General features: G+C 28.1%; 1 protein-coding gene across 1 annotated transcript; it reads left to right on the forward strand.

The window, feature by feature from the left end:
- Nucleotides 1–7,753: 7,753 nt before the first annotated feature.
- On the forward strand, nucleotides 7,754–11,801 carry LOC137811946 ((3S,6E)-nerolidol synthase 1). The gene is made up of 7 exons (XM_068613811.1): nucleotides 7,754–8,002; nucleotides 8,123–8,396; nucleotides 10,027–10,399; nucleotides 10,482–10,700; nucleotides 10,784–10,922; nucleotides 11,014–11,262; nucleotides 11,438–11,801. Exons 1-7 carry the CDS (start codon nucleotides 7,838–7,840, stop codon nucleotides 11,723–11,725), a joined length of 1,707 nt encoding a protein of 568 aa, XP_068469912.1. The 5' UTR covers nucleotides 7,754–7,837; the 3' UTR covers nucleotides 11,726–11,801.
- The last annotated feature ends 8,403 nt before the right edge of the window (nucleotides 11,802–20,204 follow it).

Consider the following 20,204-nt stretch of genomic DNA (forward strand, 5'->3'; position numbering starts at 1 on the left):
AATTTCGAAATATTTTAAATTAAGGCCTTTGTTTTAAAATGCATCTAATAATTAATTCACTATGAACGTGAGAAATAATAAAGTTAATTTATCCTCGCAATATGTTCTTGCAATCTTTGAAGCCCTTGTAGCCATGAACACACATGGCTTTGAAATCCACATCTAACCGATAATGCAATTATTTAGGATATATAAAACAATGATAAATACAAGTTGTTGCCGAAATAGGTAATTGTGTGTCAAATTTCAGTAATATTTCATATTAAAATATAAACACTTATGAGTATTAATTGCTAAAATAACCCCTAATTTATGAATTTATACATTTTTACATATTTTGTGATTTTTATTTGAATAAAAACGATTTATTCCCAAATTGGTGTTAATTTCAGGATTTTAGGGAAGAATGAAAATAATTGAGCAAAAGGAGAATATACAAAGATAAAAAAGGGAAGGTTGGAATACACCAGCACTCACCAAAGCTGCCCAAACGCGCAAAAGAGTCATGTCACCACTACCAAGAGTCCCCTTAAGCCTATGAAAATTAGATTAAATAAGAGGCTGGAGGCACAACCCTATTGTGAAAGATTAAAAGGAAAACACCATTGTGTGTCTTGTAACCCTATTGGGAGAATAAGAGGTGTGAGAAATATTATAGGAGGTTGCCGTCAAGGAGAAACATCCTGGATCTTCTTTTCATGCTCTCCCTGCTTGTAATAGTCATCATGTGTGGCTAATTCTACACTTTAAGATTGAGAGTAATCTGTTCAAACTCTTATGTATTGAGGTGATATCTCAATACAACATTCGGTTCTTGATAAGTGTCAAATTTTAGTAATATTTTATATTAAAATATAGACACTTATGAGTATTAATTGCTAAAATAAGTATAAAATAACCCCTAATTTATGAATTCATACCTTTTTACACATTTTATGATTTTAATTTGAATAAAAACAATTTATTCCCAAATTTTGTGTTAATTTCAGGATTCTAGGGAGAATGGAGATGATTGGGCAAAAGGAGAATATACAAAGCTTAAAAGGGAAAATTGGAATGCATCAACACTCACCAAAGCTGCCCAAACGGGCAAAAACACCTCCTCACCACCAGGGGAGCTCGCTCAAGCGAGCTATATCTCACTTGAGCGAGATAGCACCAGTGAAGTTGGGATGGATGTCGTTTTGCTCGCTCAAGCGAGAATGAGCTCGCTTGAGCTAGAATCCACTTAAGCCCATGAAAATTAGGTTAAATAGGGGGTTTGAGGCACAACCTAGTGTGCAAGACCGAACGGGAAACACCATAGAGTGAATTGTAACCCAATTGGGAGAATAGGAGGTGTGAGAAACATTAGAAGAGGCAGTGATCAAGGAGAAACATTCAGAATCTTCTGTTCTTGCTCTCCCTGTTTGTAATAGTCATCATGTGTGGCTAATTCTACCCTTTGGGATTGAAAGTAATTTATCAAACTCTTATGTATTAAGGTGATATCTGAATAATATTTGTTCTTGATTGATGATTGATATTATTGTTTTGTTTATAATGTTTGGTTTACCATGATGTAGAATTTTAGATTTGAATGAAAAGTACTTCTAAGGTTCGATAATACTTAACATATTTGATTGCTAGGAATAAATTTGTAATGTTAATTGCTATCAATGTCTAATCTTAATGATAAATTGTTTTTATAAATATGCGAGGAATTGATATTCAAAATCCTTATTTTTCCATTTGAAGCAACAAATTTTTTGACTTGTTTTCTTATTAATCAGTGTCATTATAACAATTCTCAACAAACTTTTTTTTTTATATTTAGTGAATATTTGACTTGATTATTCAATTGTTCCTTGTGGGTTCAATATCCGTCCTTAAGGACACATTATTACTTCTGACAACGCGATGCACTTTGAAACCCATGATATTTAGCGGAGGTTTTGAAACCCATGGTATTTTACGGAGGTTTTGAAACCCATGGTATTTTACGGAGGTTTTGAAACCCATGATATTTAACGGAAATTTTGAAATCCATGGTATTTTACGGAGGTTTTTAAACCCATGGTATTTTACGAAATAATTTTAACCCATGGTATTTTACAGAGATTTTGAAACTCATGGTATTATACGGAGGTTCTTAAACCCATGGCATTTAATAGGGGTTATGAAAGACTTTTCTTGAAGTTTAAGGGTAAATGACTTAATAGAGGTTTTAACCCTGAATAATGTAAAAATAAACCACCATTAAAACTATTTTTTCTTGTAGTATGATTTTCATATAAATCGTATATAATTAATTAAACTAAAATATAACAAATTATTTGAGTTGTTTAAAAAACCAATCTTTCGTGAATAATCAATAAAGTCATGTTATAATTAGTTAAAATTGTCTTGAATTGTTTTCTAGATTGATGAAAAAAATAATCATTATATTTAATAATAATTTATTATTATGTTCAATTATTTCAAAATATTTTTAAAAGGAAGTTTTTTCTCTTTCAATCATATACAATCTTTATATTTTTTTGAATTAAGGGAGCTTTGTTGTGATTAAGTCTTTCTGAAGAGTACTTTTATATAATTCAATTGTTTTGGAAGAAAGATTGATCAAGGTTCATCAAGGAAGGTTGATTATGTTATAGGTTGATTTGTTGTATAATCTGGCACACATCATGTGATACATTTCTTTGTTTTTTACTTGTAATTTGAATTTGAAATCTATGCTAGTGTTTCGTGTGTACAGTAGATAATTGAGTGTTTTTATTACCTATTTCAAATCTTCTTGAAGGGTATTTTAGGAAGTGATTGTTTTCTCTTGATCTAGTTATATAGGTGTTTCTTATAATTGGATATTTCAAGATTGTAGTGAAAGATTCAGCTAAGGTTGATTGGATAGATTTGGGAAGAATCAAACCAGTATAAACAATTTTTGTGTGTTCTTGAGTTTTTACTTTTGTTATAATCTTAAATTTTGGTGTTCTTGATGTTCATAAATCGACAATTTTGAACAAAGTTTTCTTTGAAAATTTTAAAGAGCTTTTCCAATCAATTTACCCCTCTTGATTGTGTTTTTAGCCATTCTTTGTTTTACAATTGGTATTTAGAGTAGGTTATTGAAATTTATTCAATTTGTTGATCCAAAATGACTAGTCATTTTTGCTTAGGGCACATATGAAAGAACATTCTCTTTTTGCTAGAGAAAACTATCCTATTTTGGAAATTAGGATATTTTTTTTAATCTGTTGATAACGGGGTTTAGGATGCAATGGGGAATGGTCTCTTTGAACCAACAAGAATTATTGTTAATGTTGTGGTTTCTAAATAATTATTTTCATGGACTCCCTATGTTACGGTGTAAGAGTCCAAAATGTTATTATTTTTTATTTAACTTTTGATAAATTTTATAGAGTTTCAAGTGTGTTCTTCAGAGTAGGAGTAGGAGAGAGTATGATTCTAAAATTTCTAAGATTTTTATCTCTACATTTAATGTTGAAATAGTTTTGAATGCATAATAAAAATAGAAATAAGATTATAATTAAAAAAAGTTATCTTGAAATTCAAAAAATATAAGATGATTTTTTTTATTAAAATGTGTGATAATTATAAATGAACAAAGAGAGTATATTATTAATTAATTACTTAATAATTTTGACCAATTTAGGTTAAATTTCAAGATAAAATAGTTACCATCTCATTTGTGTTTGTGGTGATGGTTTTTATTGTATATATTGTGACTTACAAATGTTACTATGTACATGTGTAGCGGTTCCATATACCGACATAGATCTTATCGTTACAAAGTATAATATGACGCGGTATTTCTCAAATCTTCACAATACCCGTCATTCAATACACGGTATAAAATGACATTTTAAGGTTGAAAATAATATCTATTAGAATTATTGTAAGATCTTTAATTCAAAAATAATTTTATAATATGTGTTTCGGAAATATTAAATTATTTATAATCTTTCATCAAAATCTTTAATGTCGTAATTTAATAAAAAATTATTTTTCAAATAACAATATTTAAAAAAAAATAGCTCAGCATTTCTTTCATTGTTTTAACGTGAAAAAAAAAACATTTCACATTACATCCATGCACCAAAAAGTTAAAATACCAAAGAAAAAACAAAAATTTTAAAATTTCTCATATCATTGACATATTATTCTAAATTTATAATATTTTTTATAATCTATCTTGCTTGATCATATCATTTGGAGAATATACACGGTAAAAAAAATCACTAAATAACAATTAATTTTATAAATAAAATAATTAATTATTATATTGACTAAGTTAAATATTATTTTATAAAAAAATTAAAATAATTTTTATTATTAATAAAAAATTATAAAATATTTTTAAATTAATATCTAAAATATTTTAAAATTAATATCAAGATTTTATTACTAACTACTTTAAATTATAAATTGATATTTACAGTAACTTATCTAAAATATAACTAAGGTTAGATATTAATTTTAAAAAAATTAATTTATATTTTTTATTAATAATAAAAATTATTTTAAATATTTAATATTTAATTTATAATATAGTATTTAATTTAATTAATATAATAATTAATTATTATTTAATAATTTTGTTTAGTTAACATGAATTCAGTTGTTGATAATGTTGAGATTAACACTTTGTGTCCTTAGGATTTAGATGGTGGAGGAGAAGTTTGATATGATTGATGACAAGAAGGGAAGCATAAAATGACAGGCACAAAGTGTGTAGTGGAAGAAGTGCCCGTCATAGCTACACGTAGATAAGATTCACCTTCTGAAAAACTTTTTAAATCTGTTGCTGTTTACCTATTTGGTGAGGTGTAAAGATATGTATGAGCATTTATGTTGAAGTTATTTGGAGTACCATATTTTTTTTGTTTCTTTTATCATCAAGATGACTTTTTTTAGTGCTAACCTATGTTATTCATCATCTCAGTAGCTCCCACTATTGCTCAACATCAAGCTTTTCTTAATTATTATGTTATTTAAAATAAGTTCTTAGACAAGAAATCTTTCTAAAAAATATTTTTACCTAATTCTATTGTTTTAGAAAAAAGTTGTTCAATATTCATTAAAAAAGTTTATTATACTATATGTTGATTTCTCATACAATCTATCACATATAAGATGATGTCTTCCTTTTTTTAATTATAATTTGAATTTGATATTTATGCATTGTTTAATGTGTATAGTAGGTAATTGATTGTTTTCCTTACCTATTACAAAGTCTCTTTTAAGAGTATTTTAAGAAGTGATTATTTTATCTTAATCAGTTACATAAGTATTTCTTGTAATTGTATATTTAAAGATTATAGTGAAAAATCTAGTTTAAATTGTTTGAATTAACTAGACGTAGATTCGAAAGTAATCAAATATAAAAAAATTTATATATTCCTAAGTTTTTACTTTTACTTATAATCTTAAATTATGATGTTTTTGGTATTCATAAATCATTGTACTTTCAATCAATTAATCTGTTGTTAATTGCCTTTGTGTTTTTAGTCATTCTTTATTTTACATTATTGGTTCCATACTTTAAATGTCTAGAGTTAATTAAAACAAACAAATCTTGATATAATTTTTATTTATTATTGTCATATTTATATTTTAGAATTTTATTTATTTAAAATATTTTTTATTGGTTAGGCATTTTATTAGAAATAAAATGAGTATCTAATTAAAAATTAAAAAAATAGAAATATAAATTTTATCAATAATAAATAAATAAATAAAATAAAATGATACACTTCAGAATATTTCAACCTTTAACAATAAATGAGAAACGATGACGATCAACTTGTCCACCTGTCTTACAAATTTCATCATACTTTAAGAAGAACCAATTCTCACAAATACTTACACAAGGAAAGGATAGGCTATATCAAAACTAAAAACATCCCTCTAAAGAACCTATAAAGGCCCTAATAACCTTACTTGAGGCAGATAATAACAAAACACAATATCACCTCCTAAACACAGCCATAAGGATACTCAATCTTAAATACAAAACAACCAAGACAATTTCTTCCTGCACCCAATCCATTGTGATTAACACTCGACGAACATTCTAAAATTCAATTGTACCCTTGTCATGTTTATTTTAAAAAAGCTTGTAGGGTGCGTTGATGCCCTCATACCTTCGCGCAACAATGAAGAACCTTCGCGCTCTTGGCTTCATCTTTGTTCAAGGGGTCCTTCCACTCAACACTACGCTGCCGGAGAAATGTCAACCAAGATGCGAGGATGCGAACGCGCTCGTGCGAGAGATGGTGTTGGGTGCGAAAATGGCAGAAATGAACTTGGGTGTGTGATTGGGTGCAGAAATCACTAAACCCTAATTTCATTTTCATTAAGGGTAATTCGGAACTTTCACAAATACAATTGAGTGCATGTCCAATTTGATTGGGTGTAGGGAGAATCAGCCAAATACCCTTACCCAAAAAAATAGATCAAAGAGTTAACACTCTTATGCAAAAATCACCTTGTAACATTCTCCTTCTTCAAACAAGTATCTAATAATGTATCAGATTTTGGTTTGATCCGTAATAAAATTCAACTTTTTCCCCAAGTAAATAAATAATTTTATTTTGTTTATGTAAAAAAATAATTTAAACCTAGGCAAGCATCAATTTATGTGATTGTTACGAGAACCTGAATTTGGTGTTACATCGATATTCGTATGAGAAATAGAGAAGAACTTCTTTCAAGAAAAAAAATTGTGGTTCAAAAACCAAACATTTTCAATTCTTTTATTAACATCATGTTAGACATAAACTTTAACCTCCTATTTAGGTTGACATGATGATAGATATCTTAAAAGTATTAATCAGATATCATACAAAAACTATAAAAATAAGAAAAAAAATGAGGAATCAAATCAAAATTCATAAAATAAATAATACGAATTATATATATAATTTGTGTCCCACGCATAAAAAATAAGTTTTAATTCATGTTTTTATATTATATTTAATATTTTTTTTAATTTCCAAAGTTTATTATTCATCAGTGTGTATATATAATAGATTATGTCTATTTCATATAAAATATACATAATTTATTTTGCAAAGAGAAAGTTTTAATGTGAAAGTTTTACGTTTCTTGATGACTATGTCTATTTTTTTTAATAGTTTTGTAAAGAAAAAAAATTGATATACCAAACATTTTTCAAAATTCTTCTTCTCCTCTTTTCCGTTATACCAAACTATGAGTATAAGATATAATTATTTACATTAATATTTGGTAAAGGGTTTACATAGACTGAAAAATAATGTTTGTCTATAAATGGATTGTTGAATGTAAAATGTGGATGATTTATCTAAAGAAATCTGAACCATTCATCACATACCACAATCATTTTGGGCATGGCAATATTTACTGGGCTATGGGAACGGAATGTGTCAGACTGTGTTTGGGATTTGTGAGTTGTGAGAAGTGGACAACTATTTTGTTAGGTGTGAATGAATATGATGTCAGGTACCTTCTTAAATATAATTATCTCAAATGAGAAAAATATTATGCCAATATTGTTGATTTGAATAAAAAATAACTAAAAAAAGGACGCAGCATGATTACTTTTTTGGTATGTTGTATCTCTAGCCATGGGGCACTTGCATACCAAATAACAACACAGTGCACATGATATCTATCACCGCAAAATGGCGAAAGGACAATTTTATGTGGACACCCTTCAATTTTCCTAGCAAAGCACTCATCACCATGTTCACTCCTGACCCTATAAATATTCCTAGCTATGATCATTCATCTCAGAAGTGTCTCTCTATCTATCTCCTTGTGCTGAATTCGCAAGCATATATTTTCTTTTGCCATGGCACTGCATTTCGACTCCTGCATTTTTTCTTCCAAACCTCGTATTGTTGCAACAAAGGCTCAACATTCAGAATATTTCAACCCTGCCAAAGTTGATTCTCTTCACATTGCCAACAAATGGAACATTGTTCAGGAAAGGTCTAGCGCACAAGTATATAAAACAGTAGGTCCAAATTTTATGTTTTGCTAATCTTGTTGTTGGATCCTGAAAATGATAATCACATGACACACACAAAATCAGATGCCATTAAGGCTTGAACTAATTATGTAGTTTCCTTGGCAGGGAGATCTGAGCATGAATCTGTCAGAGAAAGTGGAGATGGTGAAGAATGAATTTTGGAAGAGTGTGGATGAAAAGTCATTGAAAGATTTGTACATGATTGATGTGATGCAGCGCTTAAATATTGATTACCACTTCAAAGAGGAAATTGAAGCATTCCTAGGGAAGCAATATGTGAATTGTAGTAATATTATTGGGAGTGGTTATGGTGATCATATTCACGACACTGCACTTCTATTCAGGTTATTGAGACAACAAGGTTACTTCGTGCCCGCAGGTGGTTCCACTAAACTTTATACTTCCACGTCTCTCATTTTTCATCCAATCATTTTCACCTGACTGATTTCCTACGCTCACACTTATATGCTAAACGCCACAGATATAAATTATTACATATATATGAGTCCAACGCTTTCTTTGGATTAAGAATTGATAGAAAAAAAACACTTTCCACATCTGATTTTGTTGAATATCGCAGACATGCGATGAAAGAAAGTGACAATGGTCAATTTTACAGTTTTACTCTTATACTTCACATCTAATGATCAATTTTTCTGAAGCTTTTATGCAAATGAATTGAATAAAAATGAAACGCTGCACATGTTTACTAGGATTAAGTGGTTTCAAAAATAGTTTGTATTGATGAAATAGTATAAAAACTAATAATGGGGAGTTTCAAGATTTATATATATTTATATAGAAAACTAATAATAGTATATATTTATATACATATATAATATGACCTCAGTATGCACTTGGAGATCATACTCTCTTTTTTTTCTATAAGTTGAAATTTTTTTTTGAATGTTTAACCTTATTTTTATGTTATTCTATCATTTTAAAAGTAATTTAAATTGATTTATGATTAAGAATTAAATTAAATAATTTTTTATAACTGCCAAATTTAAATTTTATTTTTGTAAAAAATTAAATTTCTTTCTAATATTACAACCTTTTTAATAGACTTTCACCTTTTTAGATTAGTATGAAAAAAAAATTAACTTAATTTTCAATTCATTATATATATATTTAAAAATTTAAATAAATTTTTTAATTATTTTTTACATTGCATAAATTAAATATTTCATAAATATTAATTATTCAAATTTAATTATAATCATTTTTAACAAAATATAATTAAAAAGTATTTTTATAACAAATTATATAATATGTTTAATTATAATTTGTTTTTTCAATCACAAAAATCACATTTAACACAAATTTTTCCCTTGTTGTCTTCCCAATCAAAACTCTTTCTCTTCTTTCACCCCCACAGGAATCCAAAACTCGGTAAAAGATTTTGTAAATTGCAAAGCTGGACTAATTATTTGAAATTTGACCTGAATTATGGAGATGTGGGTCTTACTGTATGCAATGATTCCTATTGCGCGTAAAGCATAATATTAAACACGTTGAAATTAAGATACACAGATGATAAAAAGAAAACAAGAAATAAGAAGAAAATATAAGGTGTTAATAGGAAAAAGTAGAAAAGAAAAATATGAAAATAAATTTGGTTTGAAAGAAAAAGAGATAAAAAAATCACATTGTTAATAAAATTTACATTTTATTCTTATATTCAAAATATTTGTTTCTGTTTATTTATTTTTCCAATGGATTAACATTAATGTAAAGCTGATTATATTAAAGAATGATTTACTTTATGTAAAAAAAATTCTGTCGGTAGACACTACTAAATTGTAAACTATTGGCATAAGATTATTATTTGGCCAAATATCAAGTATTTTAACTCATAAGCGTCAAAGTTTTCAGATGTGGGATCCACTTCTTGTTTTGGATTTTTCATTTGTTTCTTTCACTTCTACTGAAACAAACACGGGCTGGCTACTGTTCTTCATTTTGATATCATTTGAAAGCTAAAATGTTTGTTCATGGAAACATCACAGATGTGTTTGAAAAGTTCACCAACAAGGAGAGAAAATTCAAGCCAGAACTTGGTGAAAATATCAAGGGGATGATAGAGATGTATGAAGCTTCACAGTTAGGCATAGCAGGGGAAGACATACTTGCTGAAGCTGAAAAATTTAGTGGCAAGATCCTAAAGGAAAAGGTAGATTGCATCGATAGTCATGGAGCTAAGTTTGTGAAGACAACCTTAGAACACCCTTTTCACAAAAGCTTGCCACTGTTTACCGCTAGAAATTTCTTGGGCGATTTTCATGACAAGAATCCACGGCTAAGTTCCTTTTGCCAGATTGCGAAAATGGATTTCAGTTTGCTACAGGGCTCGTGCCATCGAGAAATTGGTCAAGTTTCGAAGTATGATGAAAGTTTAATTTAATAGATGGACTAATCTATTTTGTTATCATGATCAGTTGTCACAGTTCAATCGTTTTTGCAGATGGTGGAGTGGGCTCGGTTTAGCCAACGAGTTAATATATGCGAGAAATCAACCCCTTAAATGGTACATTTGGTCGTTGGCATGCTTTTCAGATCCTACTTTATCAGAGGAAAGAATTGAGCTCACAAAGCCAATATCTTTGATCTACATAATAGATGACATTTTCGATGTTTATGGAACACTAGATGAATTAACTCTTTTCACAGAAGCTGTTTGCAGGTAGGTAAATGAAAGCAGTTATTAACTCTAATATTTTTCATAGATCAAATTAAAAGCAAAGATTAATAAAAAGAAGAATGCAGATGGGATATTACAGCCATTGAAGAACTACCAGATTACATGAAGACATGTTTCAGGGTCCTTTATAATCTCACAAATGAAATCAGCTCCAAGGTCTATGAGAAGCACGGGTGGAACCCCATACACTCACTACAAAATGCGGTAAAAGAATACCCACATGGATTAATTTTATATTAAACTGTAAACCCTTGGTTGATCATAGAATGTAAAATAAATGGTGATTTTTGTGCAGTGGAAGAGTTTGTGCAAAGCCTTCCTGGTTGAAGCAAAATGGTTTGGGTCAGGGAAGTTGCCCAGTGCTGAAGAATACTTAGAGAATGGGACAGTGAGCTCTGGAGTGCATATTGTGATGGTTCACGCTTTCTTTCTTTTGGGTCAGGGATTAACCGAGGAAAATGCTAAGATCATAGACAAAGGCCCTGCCATTATATCTTCCCCGGCAACAATTCTTCGACTCTGGGATGACTTGGGAAATGCTGAGGTAAACACATTTTTACGTGTGGTATATTATCATCTATTTTTACGTAAGTAAACCTAGAGTTAAAGAAAAAAGATACCTTGATTGTAAATAAAAGGTTGAACGAGGCTGATATCTTGATTCAGAAAAAAAACAAAACACTGATTTGATATCATATTTGTTTTTGTGGTGTAAAAAGGATGAGAATCAAAAAAGCAATGATGGATCGTACGTGAATTGTGTGATGATGGAAAAGCCTGAGTACACGAAGATGGTAGCAAGAGAGATAATGATGAATAAGATCTGTGATGCATGGAAGAGGCTAAACCAAGAGTGGTTGTCTGATAAACATTTCCATTCAACATTCACCAATTCTGCACTCAATCTCGCAAGGATGGTACCATTGATGTATAGTTATGATCACAACCAGTCTCTGCCAGGACTAGAGGAGAAAGTCAAGTCCTTGCTTTATGATGATTTTCTTTAATTTATTCTACTCCAACTAAGTCAAGTCCTTGTTTTAAGAATAGCGAGTAATTAAGAAGTAATTATATATTCCAGTCTTTCATAAGTCTTTCATATCTGACTTATTTTTCTTTGGATTACTAACTTTTTCAGTAAATTGGGTATCCAAACAATTATATTTCTTTAATTATTATTAAAAAATTTAAATAAGAAACAATTTAAATATAAAAAAAATTACTAATTATATTGAGTAAATTAAATATTATTTAAAAATTAAAAAATAATTGATGTTTAAAATAATTTTTATAATTAATAAAATTTATTAGTCAGTTATTAAGTATTAGAAAGTTACAAATGTCAATACTAATTTAGAAATCAATTTATAAATTTTATTAATAATAATTACTATTTTAGATACTAATATTTTTTTATTTTTTAAATTAATATTTAATTTAATTAATATAATAATTAATTATTTTGATATTTAAAACAAATTATTTAATAATTTTGTTTGTACTATATATTCTTAAAAAATTATTATTTATATCTTATTCATACTCTTTTAAATAATACTTAAAATGCTTACATATATATTTTACAATAATCTTATTTGAGTCTGATCATAAAATACAAAAGAGAATAGAGATAAAAAAAAAATTTAAAGGAAAACAAATGATATGAGAATGAATATCTATTTATTATTTCATTGAAATACAAATAGTTTGAATATATATAAACAGTATACTCATTATAAATTTAGGTAAAAAAAGGAAAAAACAATTAATAAATGCTATAATCATAATAACAGACAAAGATAAAATAAAAGTCATTCATCTTTTAAAAAAAAAAATTAAAAAAAACACAATTAATATTAACATCTTTTTATAAATTTCTAATTTTATATATTTTTTATCAACAAAGAATTAATCGAATTAAAAAAAAAAATTTAGGAGAATGTTTCCACTCTTACTCTAAAAAGACTAGCATAAACCATTTCACAAAATACTACAACTCTACTGCACCTTAGATGAGCCCCACAAGTATGACCATTCAAAAAAACCCTTCCAATGGTTGTCCATAAGAGTAGAAAACAAGAAAACAGCTGCAGGGTTTGTAATCCAACCAAGCCCCTGCACATTCCCAGCTCACGAATCAGAGACTAAAATTTACTCCTTCACAACCTTAACCAAAGCAAATCTGCAGCTGCATAGTGATTAAACCTACCAATCCCCTGCACATTCCAAAATACTAAGATATGCTCATTCAAATCCTTAACCAAAACAGCTTCCAATAGAACCAGAAAACTGCATAAGAATTCAGTTCTGTTGTTCATTCTGCACAAGTTTTACCCTTCATATTGAAATGTGTGTTTTAAGACTAATTAGTAATGAATTAAGAAGTAATTATATATATCTAAGTCTTTCATACACTACGAAAAAAATATTAAATAAAAACCAATTTTATAGACAAAAATAATAATTAGTTACTATAATAATTAAATTAGAGACAATTTTAGAAATTAAAAACATTTTTTTATTTTTAAAGTAATTTATATTATTGTTAAATGATTTTTAAATTGATATTTAATTAACTACCAAAATTTTAACTACTAATTATTTAGATTTTAAATTTGGTAGCAAAAACATTGGTCGATAATTATATATCAATTTATAAACTATCTTACAATAATAGAAACTAATTTAAAAACTAAAAATTTTTTTAGTCTCTAAAATGATATCTAATTTAATCATTATAACAACTAATTATTTTTTATCTCTAAAATTAGTTTTTATTTCATGATTTTCTTATAATAATATATATATATATTATATTTTTTTAATTGTTTATTCAGTACATTAATTATATATATATATATATTAATTATCACTAAAAAATAATAATTTTATATAAAAAAATAATTAATAATTATACTGACCAAATTAAATATTAACTTAAAAATTAAAAAAATTATTAATATATAAAATAATTTTTAGTATTAATAAAATTTATAAACTAGTTTCTAAATTGATATCTTGATAGTTATCCATGTTTAAATTAGATATCAATTTAAAAATTAATTTATAAATTTTATTAATAATAAAAATTAATTTAGATAACAGTAATTTTTTTAGTCTTTAAGTAATATCTAATTTAATTAATATAGTAACTAATTTTTTTAGTTTCTAAAATTAATTTTTATTTAATATTTTTTTTTGTAGTTTATATTCTTAAAAAATATTATTTATATTTTATTCATATTTTTTAAATAATTCTTAAAATACTTTTAGATTTTTTTTACCTTAGTTTACTATAGCAATTGATATGTTTTTTATGCTATAGTGATGTATTTTTTCTAATATATGAAACAAAAGGAACTAAATACATATCATTCTTCCAACTTTACATTATATTATGTGTTTTAATTTGATAAAATCATAGCATTACTGAAAAAAAATTCATTTATGTCACTTTCTATAACGATTGACAAAAAAACAACTTAAAAAATGCATTATGGCAACTCTGTAAAATTGACAAACTTTTCTATATTAACTGACGTGGAAACTGGTAGAATGCAATTATTATGTCGATTATATGAGGACTAATGTAAAAAGCTCATAGATTTTTATGGAAAAAGACCCATGTGATTTTTATTGTAATTTTATTGATTGATTTATGTTAATTATAATGTTTGGTAAAATTTATACAATGAGATCAATCCACCACTAAACAATTGTTAATATATTGTAAGAATAGTTCCAGTAGATATTTGAGATGCTATTCTCCATGTCTCTATATCCACATAGGAGGTTTAGATAGGTTTTTTTTATCAGTAAACAAAAAATTGAGATATTTTAACAATATCTCAACTCTTATACAAAAACAAAAAGGTCTTCTAACTTAAAACTTGTTTTGACGTCTTGAAGAAGACTACACAACACAAAAGCTATAATGTCTACCCCATATCCTAAGATACAAAAAGCACCATCTCAAACATTAAGAAACCCTTTTCACCCCAACCTGGCCCCTCAAACGTTTCCTTTTTTTTATCATTCTCATGCATTCCAAAGGTTTCAGACACCAATCAGAGTAAGATAAACATGCTAAGCATACCTTCGAGGTAACTCATGACCAAACGTGCAACTGCACAATTGTAAAGACTTAAATGTAGTCTACGCATCCATTCTTGAACACCTTATTTCTTTGTTTCCACAATTCACCTACAACTCCAATCCACACACAATACTAGATATGACTAACCTCTTTGCTTTCCTCATTCATCCTAAATTGTGAAAAGTGCATTTTTGGATCCTGATGGACCATTGCCGCTAGACCCACCCACTCATAGCACTTAGACCAAACGAGTTAGGCTACCTTGCATGTACAAATCGTCCCAATTAGGCACGACTTCTGTCTTGTCATACTGGAGTTGTGCCAACTTGGCACGACTTCTGCCACGTCATAATTTTTTTATTTTATTATTTATATATTGGGTAGTAAGTTATGTAATGTTAAAAATTAATTTGATACATAATTTTCTAAGAGTATTAGTTTTAAGAAACAAAAAATTGGAATAATTTACTTCTAGTTCAACTTTATATTTTTATTTTATATCTTGTAGTGAATCTTACTAATTTGTTTAGTTCTAATTAATCTCTTCTCATCATTACGTGTTTTGTAAAATCATTACTTCTCAAGTTATTTATTTTGCAAATTCACAACAATAATTCTCTATTTATTTTTCAAATACAATAAATTTTCATTTATCTATTTATTTCCAAATTCAATAACAATTTTCTTCATTTTTTAATTAATCATATAATCAAGTTATTGTATTACATTACCGTCAAACATGATCCATACACGATTATCCAATTTTTTGTTCCTTAAAACTAACACTCTTAGAAAATTATGTATCAAATTAATTTTTAGCATTACATAATTTACTACCCAATATATAAACAATAAAATTAAAAAAAAATTATGATGTGGCAGAAGTCGTGCCAAGTTGGCACGACTTCAATATGACGGGGCAGAAGTTGTGCCTAATTGGAACGACTTCTGCATATGAAGTCGTATCGAATTGACACGACTTGCCTAAATTTGTATTTTTTTTAAACGGACCCAATTTTGGTAAAAACAAAAAAAAAACCTCATCATGGTCAAAAAACCGTTTTACGTGTTAAAAGAGAAACACTTTTGAAAACCACCGTATTAAAATCATCATTTTGACGTTATTTTTTTTCTTTTATCGAAAAGATGACTTATTTTAGTGCTAACCTATGTTATTCATCATCTCAGTTGCTCCCACTATTGCTCAACCTCAAGTTTTTTTTTTTTATTATTATGTTATTTAAAATAAGTTCTTAGACAAGAAATTATTAAGGAAATAATAATTATCAAATTATATGCAATTATTGTATGCAATATTTGACGATATTGTACCCAATTATATGTAATTAATTTAATAATTATATAATCTCATGATTATTATCCTACCTAATTAGATTGTAATTTGGGGAGAGAAACTCCCTATATATTTCCTATGCATGAAGTGATGTAATACACATAAGAGAATAAGAAACATTTCTTCTTCTTACCATTTTTTTTATCATTTTCTTATATGGTATCAGAGCCATTTTGAGCCTATCCTAGCGAGTATTTGTTGGGCCTATCGTGCCACCCGCTATCGGGCCGCTATCGGACCACCCATAATATATAGTCCCACGCACGAGTTGGGAGTCTCGGCGTGAGCGGGGTGTGTTGGAGATCCCACATCGACTAGATATTAGAGCCTTTCATTGTATATAAGTGGGTGCAAACCTTAACCCTATGAGCCGGTTTTATGGGGTTGAGTTAGGCTTAAAGTTCACTTCGTTAATATGGTGAAACCCAACATCTCTTAGAGTCATTCTGAAACATATAGCCGGTTTTAAACACAGCACGAGCCCTCCTATTTTAGTCCAATTTACCATTAGAATTTTGGGGAGAATGCGTTTTAATAAATCACCTTTTGAGCTACTATATAATCAACCACCTTCACTTTCTCACCTAAAAACTTTTGGTTGCCTCTGTTCACAAGACAGAATAACTCATCATTTACTGCCCTTTTGATTTATGTGGATGATATTCTTTTGACAGGAAATGATTTGACAGAAATTCAGCGTGTTAAAGATTGTTTATTACAACAATTTCGCATTAAAGATCTTGGAGACCTAAAGTATTTTCTAGGGATTGAATTTTCCCGTTCCAAACCTGGTATTTACATGTCCCAAAGAAAATATGCGCTTGATATTTTGCAGGATACGGGACTCACAAGTGCTCGTCCAGACAAATTTCCAATGGAACAATACCTAAAACTCACACCAGACAATGGAGAGTTATTAAAGGATCCAGTCAAATACAAGCGACTCGTGGGACGACTGATATACCTCACGGTTACCCGGCCTGACATAGCATTTTCGGTTCGGACCCTAAGTCAATATATACAGATCCACGGAAACCTCATTGGGATGCCGCAATTCGAGTCCTAAAGTACATCAAAGGATCACCAGGACAAGGATTGCTATTACCATCCGACAACAATCTGACATTGACAGCTTATTACGACTCAGACTGGGGAGGTTGTCAGACAACTCGGAGATCAGTATCTGGATATTGCATTTTTCTTGGTTCCTCTATTATCTCATGGAAGTAAAAAAAACAGACAAACGTATCAAAGTCATCAGCGGAAGCAGAATACCGCGCAATGGCCAATACTTGTTTGGAGATAGTTTGGTTGCGATATCTGTTGTAGGATTTAAAGGTGCCATGTAACTTGCCAGCTCAACTTTTCTGTGACAATCAAGCGACATTACATATAGCAGCAAACCCAGTATTTCCTGAACGCACAAAACACATTGAGATAGATTGCCACATTGTGCGAGAAAAATTACTAGCTGGGATAATCAGTCCTTCATATGTACCGACACAGTATCAGCTCGCAGATAATTTTACGAAGGCATTGGGCAAGGAATGATTTTTTACGCTACGACACAAGTTGGGGTTTTTGATCTTCACCTACCAACTTGAGGAGGAGTATTATGCAATATTTGACGATATTGTACCCAATTATATGTAATTAATTTAATAATTATATAATCTCATGATTAGTATCCTCCCTAATTAGATTGTAATTTTGGGGAGAGAAACTCCCTATATATTTCCTATGCATGAAGTGAAGTAATACACATAAGAGAATAAGAAACATTTCTTCTTCTTACCATTTTTTTATCATTTTCTTATAGAAATCTTTCTAAAACATATTTTTACGTACTTCAATTGTTTTAGAAAAAAAGTTGTTCAATATTCATTAAATTTTTTTATTATACTATATGTTGATTTCTCATACAATCTATCACATTTAAGATGATGCATTTCTTTTGTTTTTTAATTATAATTTGAATTTGATATTTATGTATTGTTTAGTGTCTATCACATATAAGATGATGTCTTTTTTTTTAATTATAATTTGAATTTGATATTTATGCATTGTTTAGTGTCTATCACATATAAGATGATGTTTTTTTTTTAATTATAATTTGAATTTGATATTTATGCATTGTTTAGTGTCTATCACATATAAGATGATGTCTTTTTTTTTAATTATAATTTGAATTTGATATTTATGCATTGTTTAGTGTCTATCACATATAAGATGATGTTTTTTTTTTTAATTATAATTTGAATTTGATATTTATGCATTGTTTAGTGTCTATCACATATAAGATGATGTCTTTTTTTTTTTAATTATAATTTGAATTTGATATTTATGCATTGTTTAGTGTCTATCACATATAAGATGATGTCTTTTTTTTTTTTAATTATAATTTGAATTTGATATTTATGCATTGTTTGGTGTCTATCACATATAAGATGATGTATTTTCTTTTTGTTTTTTAATTATAATTTGAATTTGATATTTATGCATTGTTTGGTCTCTATCACATATAAGATGATGTCTTTTTTTTTTTTTAATTATAATTTGAATTTGATATTTATGCATTGTGTGTGTATAGTGATACAAGTTATTTTAAGAATATTTTATGAAGTGATTATTTTATCTTAATCTAGTTATATATGTATTTTTTGTAATTGTATATTTAAATATTATAGTGAAAAATCTAGTTTAAATTTAAATTGTCTGAATTAACTACATGTAGATACGAAAATAATCAAATATAAATTTTTTTATATATTTCTAAGTTCTTACTTTTACTTATAATGTTAAATTATGATGTTTTTGGTATTCATAAATCATTGTACTTTCAATCAGTTAATATGTTGTTAATTGCCTTTGGGTTTTTAGTCCTTCTTTATTTTACATTATTGGTTTCATAATGTCTAGAGTTAATTAAAACAAACAAATCTTAATATAATTTTATTTATTATTGTCATATTTATATTTTAGACTTTTATTTATTTAGAATATTTTTTATTGGTTAGACATTTTTTAGAAATAAAATGAGTATCTAATTAAAAATTAAAAAAATTTAGAAATACAATTTTTTTACCAACAATAAATAAATAAAATAAAATAAAACATTTCAGAATGTGACAATAATAAACTTATATAAAAAGTGATGAGGATCAACTTGTCTACTACCTTACAAATTTCATCATAGTCTAGCAGCAAACCAATTCTCACAAGTACTTGTATAAGAAAAGGATAGGCTATATCAAAACTAAAAACAACATCTCTCTAAAGAACCTATTAAAGCCCTAATAACCTTACTTGAGTCAGATAATAACAAAACACAATATAGCACCTCCTAAACACAGCCATAGACCCATAATGATACTAAATCCTAAATACAAAATAGCCAAATACCCTTACCCAAAAAAATAGACAAAAAGCCTACTCAACAAAAGAACACTCCTGTGCAAAACGGGATCACCATGTAACCTTCTCCTTCTTCAAACAAGTATCTAATAATGTATTAGATTTTATTTTCATTCCTAATCAAATTTAACTTTTTATATACAATGAAAGACTCTAATCTCTAGTCGATGTGAGATCTTCAACACACCCCTCACGCCGAGACTGCCAACTCGCGCGTGGGACTATATATTATGGGTGGTCCGATAACGGCCCGATAGCGGGTGACACGATCCAACACTAACACTTGCTAGGATAGGCTCGAAAATGGCTGTGATACCATGTTAAGAAATGGACTTTAAGCCTAACTCAACCCCATAAAATCGGCTCATGAGATTGAGGTTTGCACCCACTTATATACAATGAAAGGCTCTAATCTTTAGTCGATGTGATCTCCAACAGTAAATAAATTATTTTATTTTGTTTATGTAAGAAAAATGTTATTTAAATTATTCTATTTCACCGTGAAAAGTGCTCTCTAAATCGCTTTGGAAACTGAGATTGAAACAACAAATCAATTAAGGATAAAGAAGTGAAAAATAAATTATTAGGAACTAAAAATAAAATCTGGTAATTTAAGAACAAA

The sequence above is a fragment of the Phaseolus vulgaris genome, chromosome 2 (assembly GCF_000499845.2).
Source record: "Phaseolus vulgaris cultivar G19833 chromosome 2, P. vulgaris v2.0, whole genome shotgun sequence".
NCBI lineage: Eukaryota > Viridiplantae > Streptophyta > Magnoliopsida > Fabales > Fabaceae > Phaseolus > Phaseolus vulgaris.